Source organism: Mus musculus, chromosome 2 (genome assembly GCF_000001635.26).
Source record: "Mus musculus strain C57BL/6J chromosome 2, GRCm38.p6 C57BL/6J".
NCBI classification, from domain to species: Eukaryota; Metazoa; Chordata; class Mammalia; order Rodentia; family Muridae; genus Mus; species Mus musculus.
Window position 1 is genome coordinate 161,002,649 of NC_000068.7, and position 25,926 is coordinate 161,028,574.

The 25,926-nt window shown below is 40.5% G+C and overlaps 1 protein-coding gene across 12 annotated transcripts in view; it reads right to left on the reverse strand.

Moving 5' to 3' along the window:
• Chd6 (chromodomain helicase DNA binding protein 6) overlaps window positions 1–25,926 on the reverse strand; it is a 162,109-nt gene that overhangs the window by 55,671 nt on the left and 80,512 nt on the right. For 9 of the 12 annotated variants that reach the window (XR_001783180.2, XR_001783182.2, XR_001783181.2 and 6 more), the window contains 9 exons: window positions 23,601–23,687; window positions 23,291–23,425; window positions 18,319–18,440; window positions 16,804–17,047; window positions 15,378–15,554; window positions 14,528–14,671; window positions 11,436–11,691; window positions 10,374–10,584; window positions 5,707–5,902 (listed from right to left, as the gene is read on the reverse strand). Coding sequence is in view for 7 of the 12 variants with exons in the window: in NM_173368.3 (NP_775544.2) it covers window positions 5,707–5,902; window positions 10,374–10,584; window positions 11,436–11,691; window positions 14,528–14,671; window positions 15,378–15,554; window positions 16,804–17,047; window positions 18,319–18,440; window positions 23,291–23,425; window positions 23,601–23,687 (1,572 nt within the window). In the remaining 5 variants the exon portion in view is untranslated. Of the gene's footprint in view, window positions 1–5,706; window positions 5,903–10,373; window positions 10,585–11,435; window positions 11,692–13,212; window positions 13,300–14,527; window positions 14,672–15,377; window positions 15,555–16,803; window positions 17,048–18,318; window positions 18,441–23,290; window positions 23,426–23,600; window positions 23,688–25,926 lie in introns of those variants that run through there. The other 3 variants (NR_126509.1, XM_006500184.4, XM_030252081.1) reach the window with 3 other exon arrangements.

Genomic DNA, 25,926 nt, shown 5'->3' on the forward strand with positions numbered 1-25,926 from the left:
TATTTTCATTCACCAATATAGATTCCATAGCAGTTCACAGAGATATCCCCATTCTTTTTCCAAAAGTAAGTATATACTACAGTTTATTCAGTTTTTTTACTAACAGATAAGTGAATTTTAAAAGTTTTGTTCCTTTCAAATATTATGTGTTAGCAAATCTTTGATTCTGGGAAATTTGTTGGATAATTCTAGTAAATAAAGGCAGTGATCAATGGGCTAGCAAGATGGCTCAGTGGGTAAAGGCATCTGTCATCATGTCTGATAGCCTTTAGGTCCCACTGGAGAGAACCAACTCCCACAAGTGTCCTCTGACCTTCACATTTCTGCTGTGATGCACATTCCTCACCCTGATAAATAAATTAATTAATTAAATTAAAAAACAAAGTGATTAAAGTAAATCGTATGGTTGATAAGATACAGTGATTCTCAACCTTCCTAATGCACATGCAGGTGCTCGCAGCCAACCACCGGGCTGAGACCAGCAACCCCAATGGAGAAGTGAGGGGAAGGACTGAAGGAGCTGAAGGGGTTTGCAACCCCATAGGAAGAACAACAATATCAACCACCCAGACACCCCCCACCCCAGCTCCCAGGGACTAAACCACCAACCAAAGAGTACACATGGAGGGACTCATGGCTCCTGCCGCATATATAGCAGAGGATGGTCTTATCAGGCATCAATGGAAGGAGAGGCCCTTGGTTCTGTGAAGGCTCGATGCCCCAGTATAGGGGAATGCTAGGGAGGTGAGGCAGCAATGGGTGGATGGGTGCGGGAGCACCCTCATAGAAGCAGGGGAAGGGGCCATGAGATAGATAGAGGATTTGAAGAGGAGAAACGGGGAAAGGGGATAACATCTGAAATGTAAATAAATAAAATATCCAATAAACAAACAAACAAACAGCTACACATCCTAATGATTTTAGTACAAGCAAAAGGGTACAATTCAGTCATCTAGCGGTGACAGGTTATAAATGTATTCTGCCCTCAGTTTACTACTGCCAATCTCAAGTACAAGTCAGAAAGACTTTATACTACACCTTTTACAACTGTGTAAAAATGAGATGGATGGTACAAAAAACAAACAAAAACAACCAAACAAAACAACAACAAAAAATAAAAACAAAACTCAAAGCAGTCAAGTATTGTTGCCCACACCTCAGGTGGCAGAAGCAGGAGGATTCTGAGTTTGGGGCTAGCCAGGGCACAATCACAAGTTAAAAAACAACTCGTCTTTCCATAATTCAACCACTTTTATTTCACTGCTGAATTTTCTGACCAGTTTTCCAACCCTGGACATCATGAGTCAAGGCGCTGTCATTTTCTAGTAAGGAGGAGGACCCAGCTCCCCACCTTCCCTGGAGCAGCATGGAAGGCTCCTAGAGCTCTTCTATGGCCACAGAAGGGGCTGTCTCCTCACTATGGTCTCCTTTTCTCCCTTTCAAACTCCCACAGACACAGGGCAGCTGCATTAGCTTATGCTGTGCCTCCAGCCAAAGGACATCTGCTTCTATGGTTTCTCATTCTGCCTTGAGGGAACATTAAGACACAGGAAGACCCTTACACTGTGCTGTCCATGACTGTTCACCTGAGCTCTCCTTACGCCTGGGGAACTCAATGGTTGTTATGGAGCAGCAACAAGAAGGGTGCTCTGTGAGAGAGAGCTCGATACCCTGTTACTCCTCAGAGGTTCTTCTCTACCTTCAGCACGACTTGTTTCCTAAGAAACCAAGTTTTCATTACTGTAGTTTCCACCACTGCCATTTCCTAAGCTTTAGTGTTAAAGGGAACCTTGGCACTGCTTGCTGCTGCTCAAGTGCTGGAGCCCTTCCCCCATGGAGCCTCTGTGCCATGGAGTCCCTCCCTCTTGTCTCTGAATACAGTTCTCTGTGACTAGCAGGCTTATCAGGGCACCTTCCACTCTCTTGAGGGCTGCCACGTGGCAAGCTTAGCCAAGACAGGAGAAAGTACACATGTACAGTCAGTGAGCCTAATTCTAGCTAGAAGTCAAGCTTTAGTATTTAAGTGTCTTTAGACGTTTAAAGCTAATGTTTTGATGCTCTACTGTTTTTCTGATGCTTGGCTGGTTTTCCAGAGTGCGGCTCTGTTCCCCAGGCCACAGACCTGTCTTGAAGATGTGCTTAGCATTACCAAAGATTTTGAGAAGTGGGTCCTAGCAGAAGATTAAGTTGGCGTAGAGATGTCTTTCAAGTGGATCCTGGAACCAGTTATGGACCCTCTGCTTCCTAGGTACTTCCATGAGTTGAACAGGCTACTCTGCCACGAGCCCGACACCATGATGTTCTGCCCTGCTGCAGGCCTGAAGGTAAGAGGGCTAACTGACCATGGGGTGCAATAAATTCTCTGAGAATACCACCTTTTATTTGTTTAGTAGCAAAACTCCCTGGTTCAGTCTCAGGTGTACTTTGGCAGAGTCCACTCTCCCTACAATCATGCTTGTTTTACTTTTAAGATCCTACAGTGATCCACCAGAAATCAGTTAAAAAATATAGTTTATCCTTTCAAAAAGAACTTTAGTTTAGTCAAGATACTGCAATATTGTTTGAGATCACAGTGAACTCCCATTTTCTTTCAAATGAAGTGAGATCTCTGGTAAAGTTTCACCACAACAGAAGTTAAAATCCAGTTCCAAATGGAATCTCTTTTCCATGGTCTGATGTTTATATCAGGCAGTATAGGTGGTATGTGCCTAACCGATTCCTAGGTAAATGCTTATGACTAAATCTATTTTCCAAAGACAATAGATGATTCATTTATTAAAAATATTGGCATGTGTAAATAAAAACATGCAAACAAAATGTCCTGAACAAGAATAGTTCTTGGGAAAGATCTAGTAGTTTTTCTTTTTCAGTAGTGTTAGAATCCCTCTTTAGCCATCTTCACAGCTAATTTAGCTACAGTCTTGGCAATCATAGTGTGGTCTGAAGGTCTGAGTCTCAGCTTTCCCCTTTGTATATAAGTGCCCGTGTGCAAGGGAATGTTATGAGGGATGGAAGTGTATTTGCGCCATTCTGTAGGCAGAATCCAGTCCAGCCAGCAGGCAGGAACCTTGCTTTATCTCTGTAGACTTAGAACTTGAACTGTCCCTCTATGTATTATCTTGCCTTTTCAACACACCAATCACTTCCCAATAATTATCAATCCAGCTCCTTGTCTTTAAACCACCCCATATTAATGAAACTTTAATAATAACCAATAAAAAAGCAACAAGTAGATCAAAAACAGAGAAGATAGTCTGGAAGACCAAGATCCAAAAACAGAATTCTAACAGTGAGTGACTCCCTGACTCATTAAGTTTTGTGATGTTCTGTCATGCAAGTTGCCACCCAGGACCATCTGTAGTGCTGGCCTTCTTGGTCTCTTCATTTAGGCTGAGTGTTAGAGAAAGCTCACAAACTGACAGCACACTGAGCAATTTCACACTACTTCACAACTTCAGCATGATTTCACTAATATTCTTTATCTTTTGCCAAGTCCCTGGCAGTACATATTAACAACAGTCATTCCAAAGTGCCTCCTCTCTTAACAGATCTAATTCTGGACAGCTCAACTCACTTCTTTTGGTTGCTATACATGCAAATCAATCATCTTAGATGACTTCACCTCTCCATTAAGTAAGGCATTCTCACCTTCTGTTTTTCTTCATGTTTTATCTGTTCAATTGTCATGTTTACAATCCATTAGATGAGGCGCTGTGATTCCAAAATTTCTGCCTCTGGTCTTAGGCTTCCAATTTCCCTTCTGGAAATTCTTATACACATGTCCAAAATGGCCACTCATTTTTGGTTTTATACTATTCTTCTCCGTGACATTTGGTCTTATAACCAATCTAATGTTGAGTATGCATCACAAAGGAACATGGAACTTCACAGCTGCCAAGGGCTCAAGAAGCGATCTGTCTAGGGCTGGTCAACCACTGGCAAATGGTAACTATTTTGTGGCTTTTGAGGTTTCTGCTGCCAGCTTATATAGACACCACTGTGACTTTGTCGAGCAAAGATAATATAAACGGGCATGGGCTACATTCAAATAAAACTATTAAATAAATAGGTGGTAGCCACAAAGGTAATGCTTTCCTAGTTTTTTGTTTTAATCTTGGATACTGTTAGCTGCTGGGAATTGAACAGAGGGCTTTGCATAAGCTAGGCAAGTGCTCTTCCACTGACCTACATCTCTAACTCCAAATTAGGCTCTTTCATAAATGAGAGATCAAATACTAGCTTTTGCCTTTCAATTTAAATGTTGAGCATATATGAATTATTCAAAAACTGTATTTATGAAATTTAGCAACCCATCTCTGATTTTAATATCCCTTTGCAAGGACAAAGAACTGACAGTAAATTATTTATAACCACAAATTTAATTTAAACCCAGATAATGAATATAGTGCCACACAATTTACTTTGTGATAATTTATCATGGTATTTCTCCTAAGTTTTAGCCAACGTAATATTTAAAACACTGGCTTTCAACTACTACACTGTTTTCATCACACAAAAGATTTCTTCAAGACTCATTAAAGAAAAGGACAAAAGAGAATGACTTTGTGGAAGTAAGCAGATAGGAAAGAAGGCCTGCTCTTCAGTTTGATGCCCTCTTTCTGGCATCCCTTCTCTTGTAGCACTCCCTAGAGGCCCTCTTAGAGTTAAATCAAACAGTAGCCTCCTAGTATTCTGGATCAAGAGCTTATTATTTTATGAGCCATTTACACATACTTCCCACCCTACACATTAATAATCTTAGCATTAGCAAATTATTTCAAGATTTAGTATACATTAAAATGAAATTAATCGTGAATAATAATGGCTATGAGTCTATTTTCTAATAGTTTTTCTGAGAGGTTGGAAAATTTTATAGCTGAATCACTGCACAATCTGGTAGTTGCCCTGAATTTATTTTTGAAACAGAGCTGATGAATGCCAAGTAGAGGCACTACACCTTTTTTTCATTATTCATTATGTTTGCTTTTATTACACTTAAATTTATTGTGTGTGTGTGTGTGTGTGTGTGCATGCCCGAATGCAGATGGTGTGCATGTGGAGGTCAAAGGACAAATGGAGGGAGTTGGTTCTCCTCTTCAAACCATGTGGGTCCTGGGTATCAAACTTAGGTTGTCAGGCCCAGTGGCAAGCATCCTTACTTGTTCATCCATTGTCCATTTCCTATGCTTAACATGTTTTTGCCATAATCTTTGTAAAGTCACATGTTATTTAGTTTAACTGCACTTGGAAAAACAGAATCTACAAGTCCACTGAAGTGGACACAATAACTTCTGACATGTGCGTCAAATGGAGGCAAACAGCCTAGTGAGGGCACCTGCCCCTCTGAGACACGAGAGAGAGCTTTCCCACTTTTTATTTTTTTGTTAATTCATTTACTGTAATTGACATGTAACATCAAGCAAACTGAAGGGAAAATGTCAGATATTTAAGTTTGATAACAGCAGTTTTAGTTTGTGTTTGGAGGCTATTACCAGGAAATATCACTTCATTTCAATCAAAGGAGAGAACTACTCTCTAATTAGTGGGAAGGGTCAACACCTACTTTTCATTTAGTTTCTTCTTCTAGCCAAATCCCTAAGAGCTGATACTACAAATGCAGCACACCAGACAATCTATAACTAAGCCAGACTTTGTTATGAAATTCTGGGAGTCAAGGCAGCTAAATAGTTATCATCCTATGGTTACCTGCAAGTCATTTTGTGGGTTCCAGTCAGAATCAAATATGATGCAGGTATCAGCAGCTGTGAGATTGATTCCCAGGCCTCCCGCTCTGGTGCACAGAAGAAAGACAAAGCGGTCTGAGTCTGGCTTACAGAACCGGTCGATGGCTGCCTGGCGCAGGTTTCCCCGTACTCGCCCATCAATTCGCTCATAGGTGTATCTGAGGGGACCCAAATGAATGAAAGCCCAGGTGTTAATCATAGTTCAAAGAACAAACAATTAGGAAGCTACTGCCCAATGGCCTCAAATATATCACTTCTAAATCTGGATCAGATGTCAACTGTCTCTAAGGAGTCCCACCCTCTACAGGAGAAGCAGAGCAGATTAAAATTGCACTGAAAAATGTCTTCCTTGTTTAAAAAAAAAGCCAGTTATAAATCAAGGATGCCTACAAGACTTAAAATCAGAAACTGATCCCCAACAAGTTGTCCAACAACTTATTCTCACCAATTTCCCACTTTATACTTGCAAAGAATGCTGTCGTACAATTTTCCTGGTAGGGAAACAAATATAAGCCTTAACCATTGACTTCAGCAGTGCTCGTCGCTCAGGGCACTCGGAAGTGTTAAGGAGCTTGAATTGCCAGGCCTGGGCTGCAAACTGGTAACTTGCACCCTGTCGGTTTCTCAAAAACGTTTAAGGTGCAGAGCAAAACCTCCATGTGCACAGTTACAGCACTGAAAAGGGTTTCTAAGATGTGCTGAGACCAGGAAGACTAAAGACCATGAAGAGGAGAACGGAGTGAGGTAGAGGGCACCTGCTTCAAGAGTACAGAAATATTTGGCTAGCATGGTGGGGTAAAGAAAGGAATATAAAGAACAGGCAATGGAGATGCTCGGGGTCCATTCAGAAAACAAAACACATCACAGAAGAACATTCATGTGGATACTATGAAATTAACAGAGCAGTAACGGACAGCAACAGTCTTATTTTTCCTGTGTCTTTTTATATCCTTTCTGTTTACCCTACTGACAACAAGTGAATTTATAGGGATAAGTTACTCTGGACACTAAAGCTGACAAAAACTCAAAGGTGAAGGACAAGTACAAGGAACATTCTGAGGAAAAGGCTGAGCCTGGGAGCTCAATAGTTTGAGCACTGGCTGTTTGTGCAGAGGGCCTGGTTTGACTCACAGTAACTATGTGGTGGTTCACAATCATATGCAACTCCAGTTCCAGGGTATCTGACACTGTCTTCTGATCTCCTTGGGCACCAGGTATGCCCATAGTAAACAGACATGCTTATGGGTAAGACATTCATACACATAAGATAAGTGTACTGGCTGGTTCTGTGTCAACTTGACACAAGCTGGAGTTATCATAGAGAAAGGAGCTTCAGTTGGGGAAATGCCTCCATGAGATACAGCTGTAAGCCATTTTTTTCTCAATTAGTGATCAAGGGGTTAGGGCCCATTGTGGGTGGTGCCATCCCTGGGCTGGTAGTCTTGGGTTTTAAAAGAACAAAAGCTGAGCAAGCCAGGGGAGCAAGCCAGTAAGAAACATCCCTTCATGCCCTCTGCATCAGCTCCTGCTTCCTGACCTGCTTGATGCTTGAATTCCAGTCCTGACTTCCTTTGGTGATGAACAGCAATGTGGAAGTGTAAGCTGAATAAACCCTATTTGAAGCAATTTGAAGCCAGATCCACCAGACAATGATGGTTCTCAGAGTAACCCACATTTCAATGCTGAACAGAGAAGTTTGCTTAAGAACTAAAAATAGCACTTACAGACAAGTTAGGGACACTAGTACAGTTTGGAAATTTAAAATTCTGACTGAAGGCAGACTCAGTATACCTAAATATCAAAATGGTGCTGAGCAAGCAATGCGGCACTCTGTACTGGGCTAAGTGTGATGGGGTAGAAGCAGCCCAGAGCTTGGTGAGAAGACAGGGCTAGGATTCTATTAAACAATAGCCTCCTTCCCTTCTATGTCAACAAGCAATGCTACAGGAACAGAGGACGAGGGTCTTATGACAAGATACCCTTGAGCATCAAGGAGAACCTAGAGGCCTGTGGGTCCTAATTTGGAATTGGCACGGCATTTCGGAAGGAAGAAATCAACAAATAGGGATGATGTAGCTTGACGTCACGAGGAGAGGGGGTGGTGTGTATGCATGTTTTCTTCATAAAGTAGAAAGCATCCTAGCAGCTGTAACATAACAGCTTTCAGACGGTACGTGTGCTGAATGGCGGAGACAAGGATTCCCACTTGCACTTGTTTAGTTTTGAGGGAGGGCTCTTAAAGAAAAAACTAAAAATGAATGAAATCACTCCGCACTATCCCACTTCTGTGTGAGAGTCTGGCGTAAGATTAAATGAGGACAAAACGCTAACTGACAGCTGGCACAGTAAAGATGCTCAAGAACAAAGAGAACCTTGAAAGCCAGGAAGGTTGAATGAAGAAATCAGATACCATCAACTTCTCCACACCAAACTTCAGCAATTAACCCTATGTAACAACTGTAGTGTGAATGAGAATCCTAGGAACTAATGTGGCTCATCAAGCTGTAATTCTCAGAAACTGTCATATGTCAACAAGAAGCAGGTGGCACTCTGGAGAAACCTCTGAGAGACAGGCTAGGTGTGGGGACAACATGTTTTTGGCACAAGACTTGTTGACCTTAGAAGGCCTGAAGGGAAATGAACAATATTCTTGTCTGCCAGCAATGAGCAGCTCACTATGTACCTATAACATAGGTCTCAACAACAGGTAGGCAGGTGGGCCTCCTTATTAAGTGTACATAAATGGCCTAGGATGATACAGAGAGTAGCATGTTTCTCAATTTTTCAAAGACATCAATCTCTGTCTATTTAATGTATAAAAGTCCAATTAAATCCTATTGTGAATATATCTCTCTTCCCTCTTTATAAATTACATATGTGTATACAAATACATTGCAGTTAAGGTCTAGAATGGTTACAAGTAAGTTTAAAGAATAATTTTAACGTTCATCTAGAAAAATGTAAGCATAATAATAGAATTTTAAAAGATATTTTTATTTATGTGTATGTATATCTATGTGCATGCCACATGTGTACAGGTGCCTGTGAAGGCCAGAGAGGGTGTTGAGTGCCCAAGAGCTAGAATTTCAGGCAACCATGAGTTGCTCCGTGTAGGTGCTGGAAACTAAATTTGGGTCGTCTGTAAGAACAGCAAGTGCTCTTAACCACTGAACCATCTCTACTGGCCCAAGAATAAACACATTTCAAGGAAGAACAAAAAGAATGGACATACACCTAGCATTTGTAACACTTCAGTAAATTTTATAAGCAGTACTTGATAATAAATGTTGGGGAAAATATCCTATTTTATTAAATAGAAAACTAGACAATTAGACCTAGTTGGAAAGAAAGTAAAGTTCTATAGATTTTATTGTTCAAAATAAAAGGCTAAAAAGAGACGGCCTTTAGGCATGAACAAAGACTTATCCAGGTGTCATGCTATATATTTCATATTTTCAAAGAGAATCATAATTCTTAACTGGAACACAATTAAAATAAACAATAAAGGAAAAACAACCTAAAAGACAGCTTAGTAAAGACTTATACTTCCCAAGTCTGTTCATATCACTGTAACTCACTATCAAAACAAAGCACCACCTTCAACAGTCATATGTATTTTGAAGAGTAAGATATTTACAAAGAGCGAGTGCTTTGGCAGTAAGTTTGTAATCTATAGTGAAATGACAAGCTACACAACTGTTTTGTTGGCTCTGTTTTAGACTCATCAGCTTCCCCTCTAGGTTTCTACTATGGTGCTCAGAGAACTTTCCTTATTACCTAATCTGACTCTGAAGAAGTACCTATGCATATTAAAGCCAGCACTTCCCTCAGTTAAGCCTGTCATTTGTTTTATTCTTTCTAGTAAGGGATTTAATTTATAAGGACAAACACAATTTTCAAGGACATCTGAGACCTACTCCAGTTTTACTACTTGAGAAGAAAGATGTATAGTGCTAACACTACTAACTATAATGATCTTGTGAACTTTTATCCTTGCAAGTGCATTCTTACAAATTTATCATCATCTTCAGGTCACTGGTGTATTACAGTGACAGAAAATCTAAAATAGTACGAGGAGTCCAGGGCAGTTCCTTCCTGAATCTCAATAATCTCCATGATACCAGACTTCTCACTTGTACAGTCATGAAAGTCAGGTCCAGTGAATTACAGGGCAGGAAGTAGAGAGCTGGCTGTCACCATTAGTGTCACAAAGCCTCAGAGATCCACTGAGTGGACAAACAATTCTTTTTGAGTTGCTGGCTTAAGTACTTCAGAAACTTAAGGAGGCGGCATCTTCCAGGACACAGCAAGAATGTTACTACATCATTTCCTTAGCCTTTCCTAATGCTACTGCAATTCTATTTCTTCCAACTGAAGTTAAATATAAACAAGCGTGGGATTTTTCTAAGTAAAACAGTAACTCCACACTATAAAAGCTACGAATTTATTCCAGACAGTTAAACTTGAGACTACCTGGTCTTACGATTAACAATGGACTTTAGTCAGTCTTTAAAAAGATATTCTTTTACTCTAATGGTGAATGTTCTGTTGTTAAGACCTATGCGAATGGATGTTAAAGACACACACTGCCTGTAGTGGTGGGCGAGTGTGCCGATGAAGGAGTCTCACCTCCTCTGGATGAGATAATCTTCCAGGATGTCGAGGCAGCGCACCATCTGCGAGAAGATGAGCACTTTGTGGCCCCCGGCAATGAGCTTGGGGAGAAGCTTGTCAATCAGCACCAGCTTCCCGGCCGCCTGGATCATGGCCTGCAGCTGGAAGTCAGAGGCTTCGGAGCTGTGCGCTTTTCTGAAATCTTCCAGAATCTTTTCCTCGGCCCCTGAAAAAAAAAATGGACAAAAAGCATTCTTGAATAAGATGTAATTAAAAACTGTTCTTTCTTTTGTAGATTCTGGGCAAACAATGAATCCTGACTCTGCTGGATCAGCAGTCAGACTCCAAGTGTGGTTTGCTCTGCACCCCTAGGAGTCAGTTTGCTGTAGCAAGAGGGCCACCTTGCTTTCCTAGAATTCCCTCTAAGAAACTCAAAGTCAGAGATGTCAAGTTCTAACCCAACTTACTCAGATAAGACTTTCACACGGTAGCATATGCTAGCACAGGGGAGAGGGGAGAGGAGGATACACACTTGGGCTTCCTCGCCAGCCAGTCTAGCGAAACTGATAAACAATTGATTCAGTAACAGACTATGTCTCAAAAAAAAGGTACAGAGTGACTGAGGAAGATACTAGACGTGGATCTCTGGTACCCACCACCACCACCAGCATCCTCATTTCCAATTAGTCAGTGTTGACTAATATGACTGAACTTTTATGCACTTTTAATCTCATTGCTACATCATCATTCATTCAACTAAATAACACACTTCTCTATTTTATAGCAAAGTTTGGGTTAGAGTACAGGTCATAAGGGCAGAAAACTGGTAGGTAACACCCCTCTCTGCCAGGCATGTTTATAGAAGCCCTGCAGAAACAAAGAATCAGTAGATATTATTATATTATTCAGGCAGGTCCATCAACCTCTCTGAAGCTCTGTTCTATACTATGTAAAAAGATAAAAATATGTTCTAGTTTAGTATACAAAGAGAACTTAGCAAACAGGCCTTTCTTATTACTAGCTTTCAGCAGAGACCCACGCCTGTCCTGAGTTACTGCTCCCAACTGCCGGACTCACCATTGATCAGGTAGGGGTGGTTACAGCATTTTCTGAGCTCCATCATAGTATTGATAAGATTGGGCATGTTGTGTTGATTTGCACCTTTGGTCAGGAAGGAAAAGTTTTTCTCTAGGATAGCACGATAGTACTTTTTCTGGATATTGGTCAGTTCTACTTCAATGATGGTCTCTTGCTTAGGAGCAAGGTTCTTCTCCACATCATCTTTCAGGCGCCGAAGCATCATTGGTTTTAGGATAGACTGCAATTTCTTTACCTGTTCAGGAAAAGGAAAGCCATTTATTTGCCCCAGTTTGGACTAAATGATCACTTTGGTATGTCAACATTCACTATAATCGCTTCAATATCATCATAGTATTGTGATCATAAAAAATGACATAAAATGTCAGACTGATCCCTGAAAATGGGGACCTTACAATAATATCTGGAGGAAAAAGGGATATGGTTTCAGTCCACAAATTATCAAGAACCTATGTGGGCAACCTCTTAAGCGAGATAAAAAGGGAGAAGGAAGTCAGTACCTATTCTCTAGGATGGGGAAAACAAACCTTTCTTGTTCTTTTCGTAACACACACGCACACACACACACACACATGCACAGAAGTTATATGAAGAATATTTTGTGTTGTTAGAAGGTACAAATGATACATTAAGAAGGAAGACTAAGACGCTGAAAAGGACAGAGTTAAGAACTTAGAGGCGGTTTGAAATGGAGGTACCCTATGCCTTTTAAGTAACAGCAGCAGTGTTTTTGTTTAGGAGTGTATAAAGAAGTTGTATAGCAATATCATGGGAGCTGTCGTATGTGGGCCGTTCAAAGCCTGGTAGTATTCTCTGCCATAATCTGGCTGTGTCTAAGAACCACATCTGCACAAAGATCTCCATTCACTAGACTGTACCAAGGGAACTCTCTCCCTCTTCCAGAAGACAATGACAGGATAGGTGATTCAGAGTCAAAGCGCCTGAGGTAATCTACATACTGCCAAGTGTGGTACCAGCAAGATCAACCCTGATGAGAAAATAAAATAAAAACAGGAGAATACAAAAGAAATTAAGTTCTAAAGTCAGAAAGGGCTTGCTGTTCAACATTTCTAAAAGGGGTGGGACCTGCTGTAGCACTGCTCCCTGAAGAAACACAGCACCACTTGCAAGGAGGTTAAAGAGATACTTAGTGAAACAGGTTTTAGACAATGATGAGCATGCTTTTATATTGTAAACAGACACTTCTGAGCTTATAGGTATTGTGTTTTAAAATAAACACTTCTTCTTCAAACAGTAAGTAGAAGATGATTATCAGAGTGGGTCTGGGGAGATGTTGGTCATTTTAATTAGACAGAACGAAGTCAAGAAAGCTACTGCATAACATGGAAACTATAGTAACACGTATTCTTGAGGACTGCTCTGAGAGTGATTTTGAGTATTCTCACCACAAAAAGTAAGATGGTAGTGTACTGCATAGGTTAAGTAGCCTGATTCAGCTATTCTACTATGTATATATATATATATTTCAAAGCATATTGTACACACACACAAAAATGCAATTTTTGTGTCAATTAAAATAAACCAGATAGCTAATGAACTAATCCCAATTTTAAACCTAACTTTCTTCAGACCTTGATTATCCTAAGGCATTTAGGAATGTAGTTTCCCCAATGGGTGAAGAATTACTATGTAAGAGCCTAAAGAGGAAAACAGAGCTAGCTAATTGTTAAAGGTACGGACAAATGTCAATCTGCCACATGCCGGGTTCAGCTTTTGCCCTTCACTTGGTTCATACCTGAATCACTTAGAGTATACTACATGCCAGACACTGTGCTGGTCAATACAACAAACACAACTTTGGAGAAGATGTGGGCCTTGTCCTCAAGGAGATCATTGTCTAGGAAGAAGAAAAAATGCATACCACAAATTCAGTGCAATGGGAGAAGAGGATGTATTCCCAATGGTCCAAAAGTGGAGAGGGCTGGAGCTGGCTTTTGAAGGATCAACAGATATTGAAATGCAGAGGGGGAAAATTACATGTGCTTTTCAAATTTTTAATTAATTTTTTTACTGTTATCAAAGTCTGACTTGCATGACAAGTAAAAGCATCAGACCGGAACCAGAGCGCACTCTTGACATCAGTGGCTGTAGTCTCAAACCTTTGTGGTCTCCAAATTTTTTACACTACCACACTTTTGCGATGTTGCTAATCAATTTACAGAACTATGCCTTTCTTAAAATAAAAATGTGTAAGACTTCTGTTACCCTCTTGTTTTTCAACCCCCATTTCTCTTCCCACAACACACTCTAGCTCTTCTGGCTTTTCTTGTACTGCAGTCATCCTGTTCAACTCGACCAGGTCACCTGTCACCACTGTGTGAGCTCCCGGCACTCATCATTCTGAGCTCCCCTCTCGTGGACAGAGTCAGTCTTCCTTTTTCATCATTGGAAACGTACCTATTGTAAACGATTCTTACACTGTACTGTCTCCCTTGGTCTAGATTCTTAAACAGGTCTGATCTTTCCTTTTACATTCACAACTCTGTTATTTTGTTCGTTTTATAGCATTTAAACTTGTTTGACACATTTTTATAATTCATAGTAAATATTTCTATCAACAATAGATGAATATTAATATTGTTTTAAATTGGGTCCAATAAACTAGACTGTTAACAGATCTTCAAAAGTAGGGAAAGTCCAGGCAATTGGGACAAAATTAGACTCAGTTAATCCACATGTATGGCTGGCTTCTTTTACTCACATTTGTGTAATGCATAAGAAGAGAGGCCCTGGAAACATGCTGCAGATTATGGAGCAGAAAAGACAAAGGAACAGGGAAGCAAAAGACAACAGCTTGCTATTGAGGCCAGAGCTACAAATCCCATCAGTGAGAGTACAGGGCCTTCAGTGCAGCAGGAAATAATAATTCTTATTAACAACAAGAATTGCTAATAATTAGGTGCCTTTGTCAACATAAACAAACGAATACACAAAACAAAGGAGGCAATGCTCATTTTACAAGAGTAGGACTCTTAAAACATTCTGTTCTCATAGAGACTTGCACTTTTCTTAACCACTATATTGTCTCAATCCCTTAGGCTCCGAATTACCTGTTCTTCTGTTTTGAGATCACCAAACTCCTCTAAGAAGGCAGTCTCTGAAGGGAACTGCGAGGGCTCCAGAAAGTTAAGCAAACTGAAGAGCTCTTCCACAGAGTTCTGCAAGGGTGTTCCTGTGAGCAGCACTTTGTGTTCCTATAAAAATGAGAGCAGATTGTGAACCATGTTGGAGCCACAAAAATAGTACATGTTTGTGGTGAAAATATTAGCCTGGGTAATTTGTGTTTAGTTTCTGGCAAATCTTTAATGAAAAGATAGAGTACCAATATTGTATATGTGTAGAGTCATGAATAGGCCAACTTCCTTTTCACATCATGATTTCAGCAGCAATTTCATGAAAACTAGATCAACCACTCATTCACTCAAAATCACTAAGTGCCTATCCACTGTTACAAGGCAGTAATGTTAAAAGACTCAGGTTGGAGAGATGGCTCAGCGGTTAAGAGCACTGACCGATCTTCCAGAGGTCCTGAGTTCAATTCCCAGCAACCACATGGTGGCTCACAACCATCTATACTGGGATCTGATGCCCTCTTCTGGTGTGTCTGAAGACAGCTACAGTGTACTCGTATACATAAAATAAATAAATAAATCTTAAAAAAAAAGTCTATCCTCTCTGGCACCAATTCATTCAGGACCAAGAAATCAACTATAAACACCTCGCAGTTCCAGGTTACAAATTCCATGTTATTTTAGTGCTTTCTAGCCTCCCCCCCAACCCCCCCAGGGAATCAATCTGTGGCACAAAGGATGTGGATGTGCACAAGGCCATGGGATACTCCCTCCATTTTGAGTAGAAGGAATTTATGATTATTTATGTAAAAAGCTAGCTAGTTCTCACCAGGGCCATGAGCTTTAACCCTTCCAGAAGTTTGCAGTTCCTATTCTTCAGTCTGTGGGCCTCATCAATTATCACACAGCTCCAGTGAATTTTCTTCAGCTCTGGGCAATCTGCCAGGATCATCTCAAACGTTGTGATGACGACGTGGAACTTGAAGACTCCTGAAAGGGGGTTTCCCTGAGGATGACAAGCCAAAAGCAGAGCTTTACACCACAGCTACTGAATTCTGCTAATAGTAGACTTGAGCGAAACTGCATAATTCAATGACAGATGAGATGCCAATAGATCCTGTTTTCTCTCATATAAAAAATGAAAAAAAAAACCATAAGAATGAACGGGTTGTTTAGATGAGAGAAAACTCAGAATATCAAGGAAATGAATTTACGAGTCACTGGCCTCAGGAAATTAAGACAAAATGAGGGCAACAGGGAGCTTTTCATTTCTTAATTATGATCCGAAGGAAAGCAGCTAGGACTCATGAATTATCTCCAGCTGGAGTCTACCTAACCCTAATACTTTCAACACTCAAGAAAAACCTGTGCTACGTAAGTTTACCTTATAACTCAGGTGCTAGCACAAACTCCGATAGTGGTGTGCATGTACCTTGTGCAAGTGCTACTGAACAGGATACACCCCTGTCTTGCTGTCTAAATGCTGCCATCACATCTCAGAGCTGCCCAGTATTAAAGCAATATAAAATTTCTGCCAAGCAATATCAGCATTGTCTGAAGCCCTGGTTTTCCTCTGCCTGATTATTTAATTTTTACTTTAATTATGACAAGCAGTGCCCAGTAAAGGTACAGACCCATACTTAGTAAACTGATTACATATAACAAAAGCATAGAAAACAAAGCTGTATTTTCAGCATGAAACCTGTTTTTTACCTTTCCCTATCCAATTTCTTCATTTTCTCTACTAATTCCCTGGGCTCAAATTCTAAACACCATGCATTTTTAAAAAAAAATGTTGTTATTATTTTTGAGACAGAGTCTCACTATGTAGCCTTGACTGGCCTGGAACTTGTTATGTAGATCAGGCTGACTGCAAACTCAAGAGATCTGCTGCATCTGCCTCCCAGGGATTAAAGGAGTGTACCATCATGCCTGACTCACACACTTATTTTTATTTTCTTTAATAAGTATTTAACAGTCGAGACAAAATCTTTTGCACACAAAAGCAACTTCACAGACTAGCCAATAAGCCAAGTTTTCAGTGTTGAAAAAAAGACCTCAGATATACCTCATGGGGATAAGAAAGCATTTCTTCAGTCTGTGCTATCATAGTCTTACGCAGAAGTCAGCCTCAGCAGATAGAACTCGACAAACAAGCCAACAGCAGCTAGAGATACGGATTGGAGCCCCTGAAGGCAAGTGGCAGAAAGGCAGGTCTGAGGTCGGTATCTGACCTTTTGGGTAGAGAGGCTCACCTGTGCATCTCTGTATACCATTTCGTACTGCTGGATCATCTGCCTGCTGATCTGGCTGCCGTGGTACACAATAGCATTCATCTCCGTCCATGTCCGGAATTCTCGCTCCCAGTTAGTGATGGTGGAAAGTGGGGCAATGATGAGAAAGGGGCCGTGGATTCCTCTGACAAAGATTTCTGAAAGGAATGCGATGGACTGGATGGTTTTCCCTAGGCCCATTTCATCAGCCAATATACAGTTTTTTCTGCAGAGGGTAAGAAGTATGGGTAATTCATTACCAATATAGGGAAATTACAGAGGCTAGTTATAACTAAAACTCTGACCTGTGAGGTTAATGAAGGCTTTATAATTTCATAGCGATCAAATTAAGGCTAGTTTTATAATTATTTAGACTCTGCTTATGCCAACTTATGAGAATATTTCTAAAACAAAGCTTTTAGAATAGAAACTAAAAATATTATAAAACAATATTAAGGGGAAATGTCAATAACCCAGGCTGTATCATTTAAAATTTAATTTTTAAATTAATTTTTAAGATAGCATACATGCCATTGTGTATGTCTTTACTTTTGGTTCCTCTTGTCCCTGTCCCGGCGCTGTTCTCCATTTCCCCACAGAGAGCCTGTTTTTTTTTCTGTGTCACACATATTCAATTGTACTCAACTGTACTCATGAGGGAACACCTGTGATTCTTTAACTCAGTTTTTAGAACTGCAAACTTCCTTGACACCAAAGTAAAGATGGAAAGGAGTCCCACTGTGTAGCCTCTGTGTTAACAAATGACAACATTTTAACCTACATAATAAATTCCTTCTCATGAAAGACTATAAACATTGCTATGTTCTGGTGATGAGAAGCAGGATGGTGGTCCTGGAAGACAATTTACCGCATCTGGTCTCACTCCCTCATTGTTCAGACCCAAGACCTGGTTTGGTTGCATAAGTTATGCTCTGGGTCATACTGTAAGTAGCAGAGTACAGTAGGACATTAGGCCTCTTGAATCCCTTTTAAGTGTGTTTTCATTCCAATGCATTAATTTAAAAATAACTGAATGGGATACAATAGCCAATCATAAGAAAATCTCAAGTTATGTTTTCCAGATTTCATCTGGTTCCTTTAGATTCTAGTAAGAACCAGAATAAAATTAAGTAACAGCTGAGTGACAAATAGTGGAGTGAGTCTAGAATCTAGAATACAGACTTTAAATTGAGGAACAGTGGGTGTAACAACTTAAGATGTGTGGCGGCGTCAGGAGTTTAAGGCTTTCTTAGCATACAATACTGAATTTGATTGAGGCTGCCTGCCCACATTAGGCCCTGTATCAAACCCAGCCAGCCAGTGCCCATCCTCAGAGCTTTGTCGCTATCCTTTGGATCAGACCGTGCCCTCTACTCATTTCTCCTTTAGTTGTTTGGGAATGATTCCAGATCCAGTGTTCTAAGCCTCAGGGTACCTCAGGTCAAGGCAACAAAGGCAGCTGCAGTGTGTGAGCACCGGCTGGCTCAGGACCCTCACCTGTTGTACCAGTTGAAAAGAAGCCAGTTCATCCCCTCGAGTTGGTACTCTCGCAGCCGGTTACTGTTCCTATACTCACGGGATGTCTCCAGTTTCTGCCACGCATCAGAGGCAGGTCGTTCCTAGGGAGGGAACAGAGAGCGCAGTGCACAGAGAGGTGTTAAACAACACAGAACCATTGGCAAGATAGCATATCCCAAATGCCTAAGGACAGATTCAAATTGCTGTTTTCTTTTTTTGGATGTTTTCTTTATTTACATTTCAAATGTTTTCCCCTTTCCAGGTCTCCCCTCCAGAAACTCCCTATCCCATGCCCCCTCCCCCGCCTCTAAGAGGGTGCTCCCTTACCCACCTACCCACTCCCACCTTCCCATCCTGGCATTCCCCTACACTGGGGCATTGAACACCCTTAGGCCCAAGGGACACTCCTCCCACTGATGTCCAACAAGGCCACATCCTCTGCCACATATGCAACCGAGCCATGGGTTCCTCCATGTGTATTCTTTGGTTGGTGGGTCAGACCCTGGGACCTCCCTGGGGCCTGGCCGGCTGATACTGTTGCTCCCCACATGGGGCTGTAAACCCCCTAGCTTCTTCTGTCCCTTCTCCAACTCCTCCATCAGGGACCCCGAACACAGTACAATGGTTGGCTACGAGCATCCACCTCTGTATTTGTCAGGCTCTGCCAGAGCCTACCAGCAGACAGCCATATCAGGCTCCTGTCAGCAAGCACTTCCCAGCATCTGCAATAGAGTCTCAGTTTGGCCACTGTATATGGGATGGATCCTCAGGTGGGACAGTCTCTGGATGGCTTTTCCTTCAGTCTCTGCTCCATACTCTGTCTCCATATTTCCTCCTGTGAATATTTTATTCCCCCTTCTAAGAAGCACGGAAGCATCCATACTTTGGTCTTCCTTCTTCCTGAGTTTCATATGGTCTGTGGATTGTATACCTGTGTGTTCTTTTGTGACTGGGTTACCTCACTCAGGATATTTTCTAATCCCATCCATTTGCCTGCGCATATCATGAAGTCATTGTTTTTAATAGCTGAGTAGTACTCCATTGTGTAAATGTACCACATTTTCTGTATCCATTCCTCTGTTGAGATATATCTGGGTTGTTTCCAGCTTCTGGCTATTATAAATATGACGACTATGAACATAATGGAGCATGTGTCCTTATTACATGTTGGAGCATCTCCTGGGTATATGCCCAGGAGTGGTATAGCTGGGTCCTCAGGTAGTACTATGTCCAGTTTTCTGAGGAACTGCCAGACTGATTTCTAGAGTGGCTGTTGTTACTTTTCTTAATGGTGCGACATTCTCTAAATTTTGCCATATTATGAATACTTTTATAAATTTACAAACAACAGACCAGTTTATATCTAGTGTCAGACAGTGTTGCTGGGCTCTTGGGTGCTGTTCTCATCTACACCTCAATTTCCCAACAAGCTACAATTAGTTGAGTTTCATGGTTTCTCTAATAGAATTTCATTTTTGCTTTTTGTTTGTGTTTATTGTATCAACTCAGTAAAGGACAACATGTAAAATGCCCCACTGATTAGTGACTAAAGAAAAAAATCCTTTACAATCAAATTACAAATTGCTTAATTTCCCTTAAATGAAATACAGGCATCCTTACTCTTTTATTTTGCCATTTGAAATAACAGTTTCTAAAATGCAGTCACCTTGTGAATATTAATGAGGGCACATTATTATATATGAAGTTTAAAAAGAAGATTTATTATTTTAAAAAGTATGTTTGTAAAATAATAAATCTTTTAAAATACTTTATATATAATAATGGTGGCCTCATTAATATTTACAAGGTGACTGCATTGTGCACACCTTTAATCCCAGCACCCCGGGAGGCAGAGGCAGGTGGATTTCTGAGTTCGAGACCAGCCTGGTCTATAAAGTGAGTTCCAGGACAGCCAGGGCTATACAGAGAAACCCTGTCTCAAAAAACCAAAAAAACAAAAAGTGTGTTTGTATGTCTATTTCTGTGTGCACATGGGTAAGTGCAGTGCCTGGGTGTCCAGAAGTAGGTGGGTGTCAGATGGAACTGCCTGACAAATGAACCTGAGTTCTCTGTAAGAGCAATACATGCTCTTAACCCTCTCTCCAGCCCCTTATATATTGAGTTTCAAGACAACCATGGAGCTGTATCTATACTGTTCATTATTTTTCCATAGGCTGTTCATCTACTGCAATAAAACCTTTCTTTAATCACTGAAGCTATGTATCTATCTGATTGGGAATTATTTTCCAGAGTTGTCTTTGCAGAGGTAGTAGAGCTGGCGTAATGAGAGAAGTACATGTCATGTAAACATGAACACATGAATGTGGCCATCTAGTCCCCCATAAAAAGCTACGCTTGGCCACATACATCTACAATGAAGTGCCAAGTAAGGAGAGGTAGGGCAGAGATGGGCGGATCTTTGGAGATAGGTCAGCCAGTTTAGCCAAGCGGTAAGCTCCCTGTTACAACCCCTTCTCTTCCTGCAACAACTAAATGGGTAAATAAACAAGGAAATAATGTGAAAACCAACAGAAGAAGACATTATGTGTGCATATATACACAAGAAATGGCTCTGTGATTGTATCTTACTACTCTGTGTAAGTTTAGACTCAATTTTTAAAAAAATTACTATGGAATTTCAGTTAAGATGAAGGTGCTGATTTACTTGGAAGACGATTTAAATCTTTATATACTGAACTTTCCTATAGGTTTCATATTTCTTATTTACACATAGGACAACTTTTTAGTTTATAAACTAAGTGTCTGAAGTGACATTTTAAGATCTTAAATCCTTAGCTATCAGTTAGAAATAAGGATACTAGATTTTCATTTTTCTATATAGTAATTTTAGTCTTTACTTTGAATTACTACAATGGGTTTATACCTAACATATACTGTTAATAAAGCTGAACCATTCGCATGCAGTATCTGAAAAATAACTTCCATTCTGTCACATATACCTGAACCTTCCAGATGTGACAACTCACCTACAGATCACTTCTGCTGTGTGAGACTGAGCACTGTCACATGGCAGAGGAGAATGTTAGCAGCAGCACATTTGTAGTCACCATTTCAGTTTAGAATTTTAAATGTGCGTTTCAGTGAGAATACGCTAGGAAAATGGGAGAAGTGCAAAAGAGGCCACTGCAGCTCACTGAGAGAGTGACAGGAGATTTCAGAAGGAAAGGAGGAAAACTTACTATGGCAAAGTCTCGACAAAGACATTCATTCCTGTTCTCACTAGCCCACCCTGTTCCCTTCATAGCAATCACTTCCATAACCATCCAGCCTGGATCCCTGAAGCCAATGCCACTCGGGCCACTCTACAAGGTAAGGTAAGGCAGTTTTCTGAAAGCTTTCTCTTCTCTAGTGATACGCTCACTGTCAGCACTGCAGATGCCATCTGAGAGGGCACTCCAGTGTAGCAGCATCATTCCCTGAACCACTCACCACTCTGGATTGTCCTACGCCATACTGAACTGTCCAAATGTCAGTATGGACTGGATGTCCATACTGAATGTCCTATTCATCAAGACAGTTAAGGTCTAAATTTCAAAACCTAGAGCAAGAGTCCTTTAACAAAAAGTACTATTTTTTTCTTAAGGTAATTTACTCCTTCATTTATATACAAAAAGATAGATTTTAATAATATTTTTAGCCACCATTTCAGTTTAGAATTTTTGAGATAAAATTTCAAAATGTACATTTCAGTGAGAAGAAAAAAGCTAGAGAAAGGAGAGAAAGACTGAGGCAGCCTCACAGCTGCAAATCAGCAAAAGGGAGTGAGTCACCAGATCACCTGAGAGCCCTTCTCCTGCCAAAGACACAGCCAGGCTGGAGCATCCCCGTAGGGTCTGTCTGAGAGAATAGGTTGGAATTACCATTTGTAGATGGTAAATTGGCCTCAGAATGGACCTCTCTGCTCCTACAGTGGTTTGTTTTTCTATTGTGCTTCCTGTCCCTACTGGCTAGTGTGCTGTTTTTCCTCATATGCATATGCTCTTTCAAGAAGTCTGAGTTCCTGGGTTCCTATATATTGTTTTTTGTTTTGTTTTGTTTTGTTTTTAGGTATCATACATAATAAGCCTTAACAGGGGCTTAATAAATGACTGGCAACTTAAAAGCAGACAAGAATACATATAGGAGGGGGCTGAAAGGGAGGTCATCAACAACACAGATCCACATTGCGAGCTGTGTGACCTAAGCACGAGTCTGCGTCTCCACGCTTCTATGCATTGTTACTTGCCATAACACAAAAACCAAACACTGACACAGAACTACATGTAATCGAGTCTTCCTAGTCCCACCAATGATGCAAAATTAAATAACTGGCTATTTTTATATAAAAATGGTGATAGAACAAAATACCAAAAACAGATCACTAAAGTCTACACTTACATTCTTTTTAACAAGTGATCTTTTCAGGATAGTTCTATCCTAACAAGGCTCTGATTCCAATTCTGCCTCCTTTTAATTGTTGATACAAATGACCCAGAATCAGAAGAGCCAACAATAAACCTATCTCAAAATTCTATGCCTTCTCTTTGAGGTTCCAAGGATCCATGAAGGACCATTACCAGTCTCTTACCCTAAGAATATTCTAGTTGAGGGGGTGTGGGTGGGTGTTAAAAACAATGAAAAAAGACCATGGAAGGAGCAAGAGATTCAAAACAGGGAGCTACACCCATGTCCTCTGCAGTTCATGTTCCTGGTGCCAAGGGACTGGTGGGCTCCGAGGACTCTAAGCTCATGCCCAAGCCTCTTACAAGTTACACAGTTAAAACAGATCAGAACAAGTGCTGTGCAGGATGCAGATGAAGTTTGTCAAGGGGAGGGAGCATCAAAGGTAAGACACTTCAGAAGCCACTCAGAAACCCAGTCAAATACACGTCATTATTACTAATTTCAAAATTTTATGTTATAAGAGGTATCAGACATGCTGATATATTACCACATGTTTAACTTCAGGGAGAATTTGTAGAGATTCAAATTCCTTCACTTTTGCAGGATCCACATCTTCTTCTAGCTCCCAGGTGCTTTCCTCATATGGCAGGGAGCACCATTTTACCAGGTAATGTGTTACTTCCTGGTGGGAAAATACAAGAAACTTGGTGAAGTAGTCAACCATTCTCTGTCAGCCCCTGAAAACCCATCCTGCATGAGAACGCATGAATGCCATTAAAACAGACCATTTGTTGATGAGACATAATGTGAGGAAAGAAGCAACATGCTTTATGAAAGGAAAGAGGCAACACACCTACCTCCCCTGTTTCTGCATCCTTGGTGTGGGCCACTTCTAAGATACGATCAATTTCTATATAATCTGGATTGAACAAGTCTTCATCAGGCTGAGGTAAACAGAGTACAGTTAAGATGTGCAGTTTTCTTCCCTCAACTCTAGCAACCAGTGTGTCATTTTTAAGTGGCCCCTACTCTGGACTCTTTCCAGAAAACAGACCGAAGAGCTGTGCTTGAGAATAAGTCATCTCACAGACATTTCTGAAAGACTGACCTCAAATTCTGCTTTTCATGACTAAATTTAAAGGATCCAAACCATTATATAGTCTGAGCCGTGGCTAACACCTTCTATAACAATATGAAAAAGCCAGGTTAAGGGATCCCTCTGTCTTATAGCTCACTGTTACCTTGGTGACTTGGAATGATAATTTCCTTTTTGTAACACTGATAAGGTTCTATTTCCTGATTTATGTGGTAGTTACACATGTTTTATTTTGTAAAAAACCAACTGGGATGTATACTTTGAATTCATTAACATATTTACGCATATTATACTTCCAAAGAAGGATAGATTCGGTCACATTTAAAAGTAGTGAATGTGTATCCCAAGTTCTGCCAAGTGCTTTCATTTAACCCTTACAGAAGAAAAGGTTGTACTAGTACTTTATGCCTGAATGAGGGGAGAGATGCTGAGCAAAGGCTATGTATGGTATTTATGTGCGTATGTATGTATGTATATGTATGATTTGAAATAATGAGCATGAAGATGATCAACCCAAAATTCAAATACTATTATTCATATCACAAGAATATTACTTATCATTTATCCAAGTTGCTAATACAAATGCCCAATAGTTAAAGATCCTTTCCACTATCACTCATCCTTACTTCTATGATATACTCCAATCTTTTAAAAGTCTATTCCTGGAACTAGAGATGGGTCTGTGGCTAAGAGCACTGGCTGGACTGACCCAGGTTCAATTCCTAGCATTCTTTCCTACCAGTTCAAACTCCTGTTATATTATTATAAGACACACTCAACACCAAGGAAAAATCACTCCTATGGGACTGCATCAGAAAGACAGAGTACTGTACCACTAAGTTTAAATTTGGCCTGTCTGTCTGTCTGTCTGTCTGTCTGTCTATCTATCTTCCTACACTGAAAAGTCTGAAGCAAGGAACTGGTGTGTAATGAGCACTGACCCATGCCTAGCTCCAGTGATAAATAAGAAAGACACAGGCTCTGTCTGCCTCAAAGTGCTTAAAATGGAAGAACCAGACATGTAAACAAGTTAGTACATTGCAAATACTTGCTAAAACAGAGGTGTGCAATAAATGTTTTGAGAAACACAGAATATAATATCCAACGGTTCACAACAGTCCTCATTTAGTCATCACCTTCCTTCCCCCAACTCTCTATTTCAGAGGAACATGTTATTAAAAAAACAGTTCTCATAACCCTAACCACCACAGAGTCTGGCCAAACTGTAATTTTATTGGAAAGTGTGTGTGTGACTGAACCCAGGGCCTTAGATACCCTACACAAGTGCCATAGCAGTGAGCTATATCTTTAGCACTAACTGTGAGGTTACATCAGAGGGATCAAAAGCTCATGTCCTCCTGAAGGAACTTATCGCTAGCAGAAAAGGACCACAATGTGAATCTCAGCTGGGTAAATGGATGAGCAATTTACAATGACTGGTGGCACCTGAGTGCCCTCTCAGGCTCTAGTAAGACGATCCGACCAGAGACAAAGGATAGGATATTATGTTATTTACTCAGGACAGTTCCTATGGATTGCGTTCTGGTGTTTCTTTCCTCCTGCACTCTAGTATGAATGTCCCATGACTGTCAGAGCCTGTGCCTGTTCTTGTTTTCTTATATTTAACCAACACCACTTTATAACACTAAGCATATTTCCAAATCACCAATAATTTTCTTTAGTATTATTATTAAATGTATAGTATGGCATACTATAGGATATGTCACTTAGCAAATGGCAGTTATCCAACAATGTATTTGCTTTTAATTTTTCACCGAATAAGCTACTTTTAAAATAGCCAATTCTTTGTTCAAAGACTCGATGTTTTCTTTAAGACACGTGACAGAACCAGACTCTATAGGCGAAAGGACATGTGGATTTGGGACATCTGATGGGTCAGACCTACTTGTGCTCACAGCCAGTACAAGCCAGGGTCCCTGCCCTATGCTCTTGCCAGTAATGGCTAACCACCTGTACAGCTTTAAATGCCTTTAAAACCTTCACGTATCTAATAAATAAAAACTGGGATATTTCAATTTTATTTGCACTTCTTTTGGTTTCTATGGAAGCCAAACATTTGGTTAACA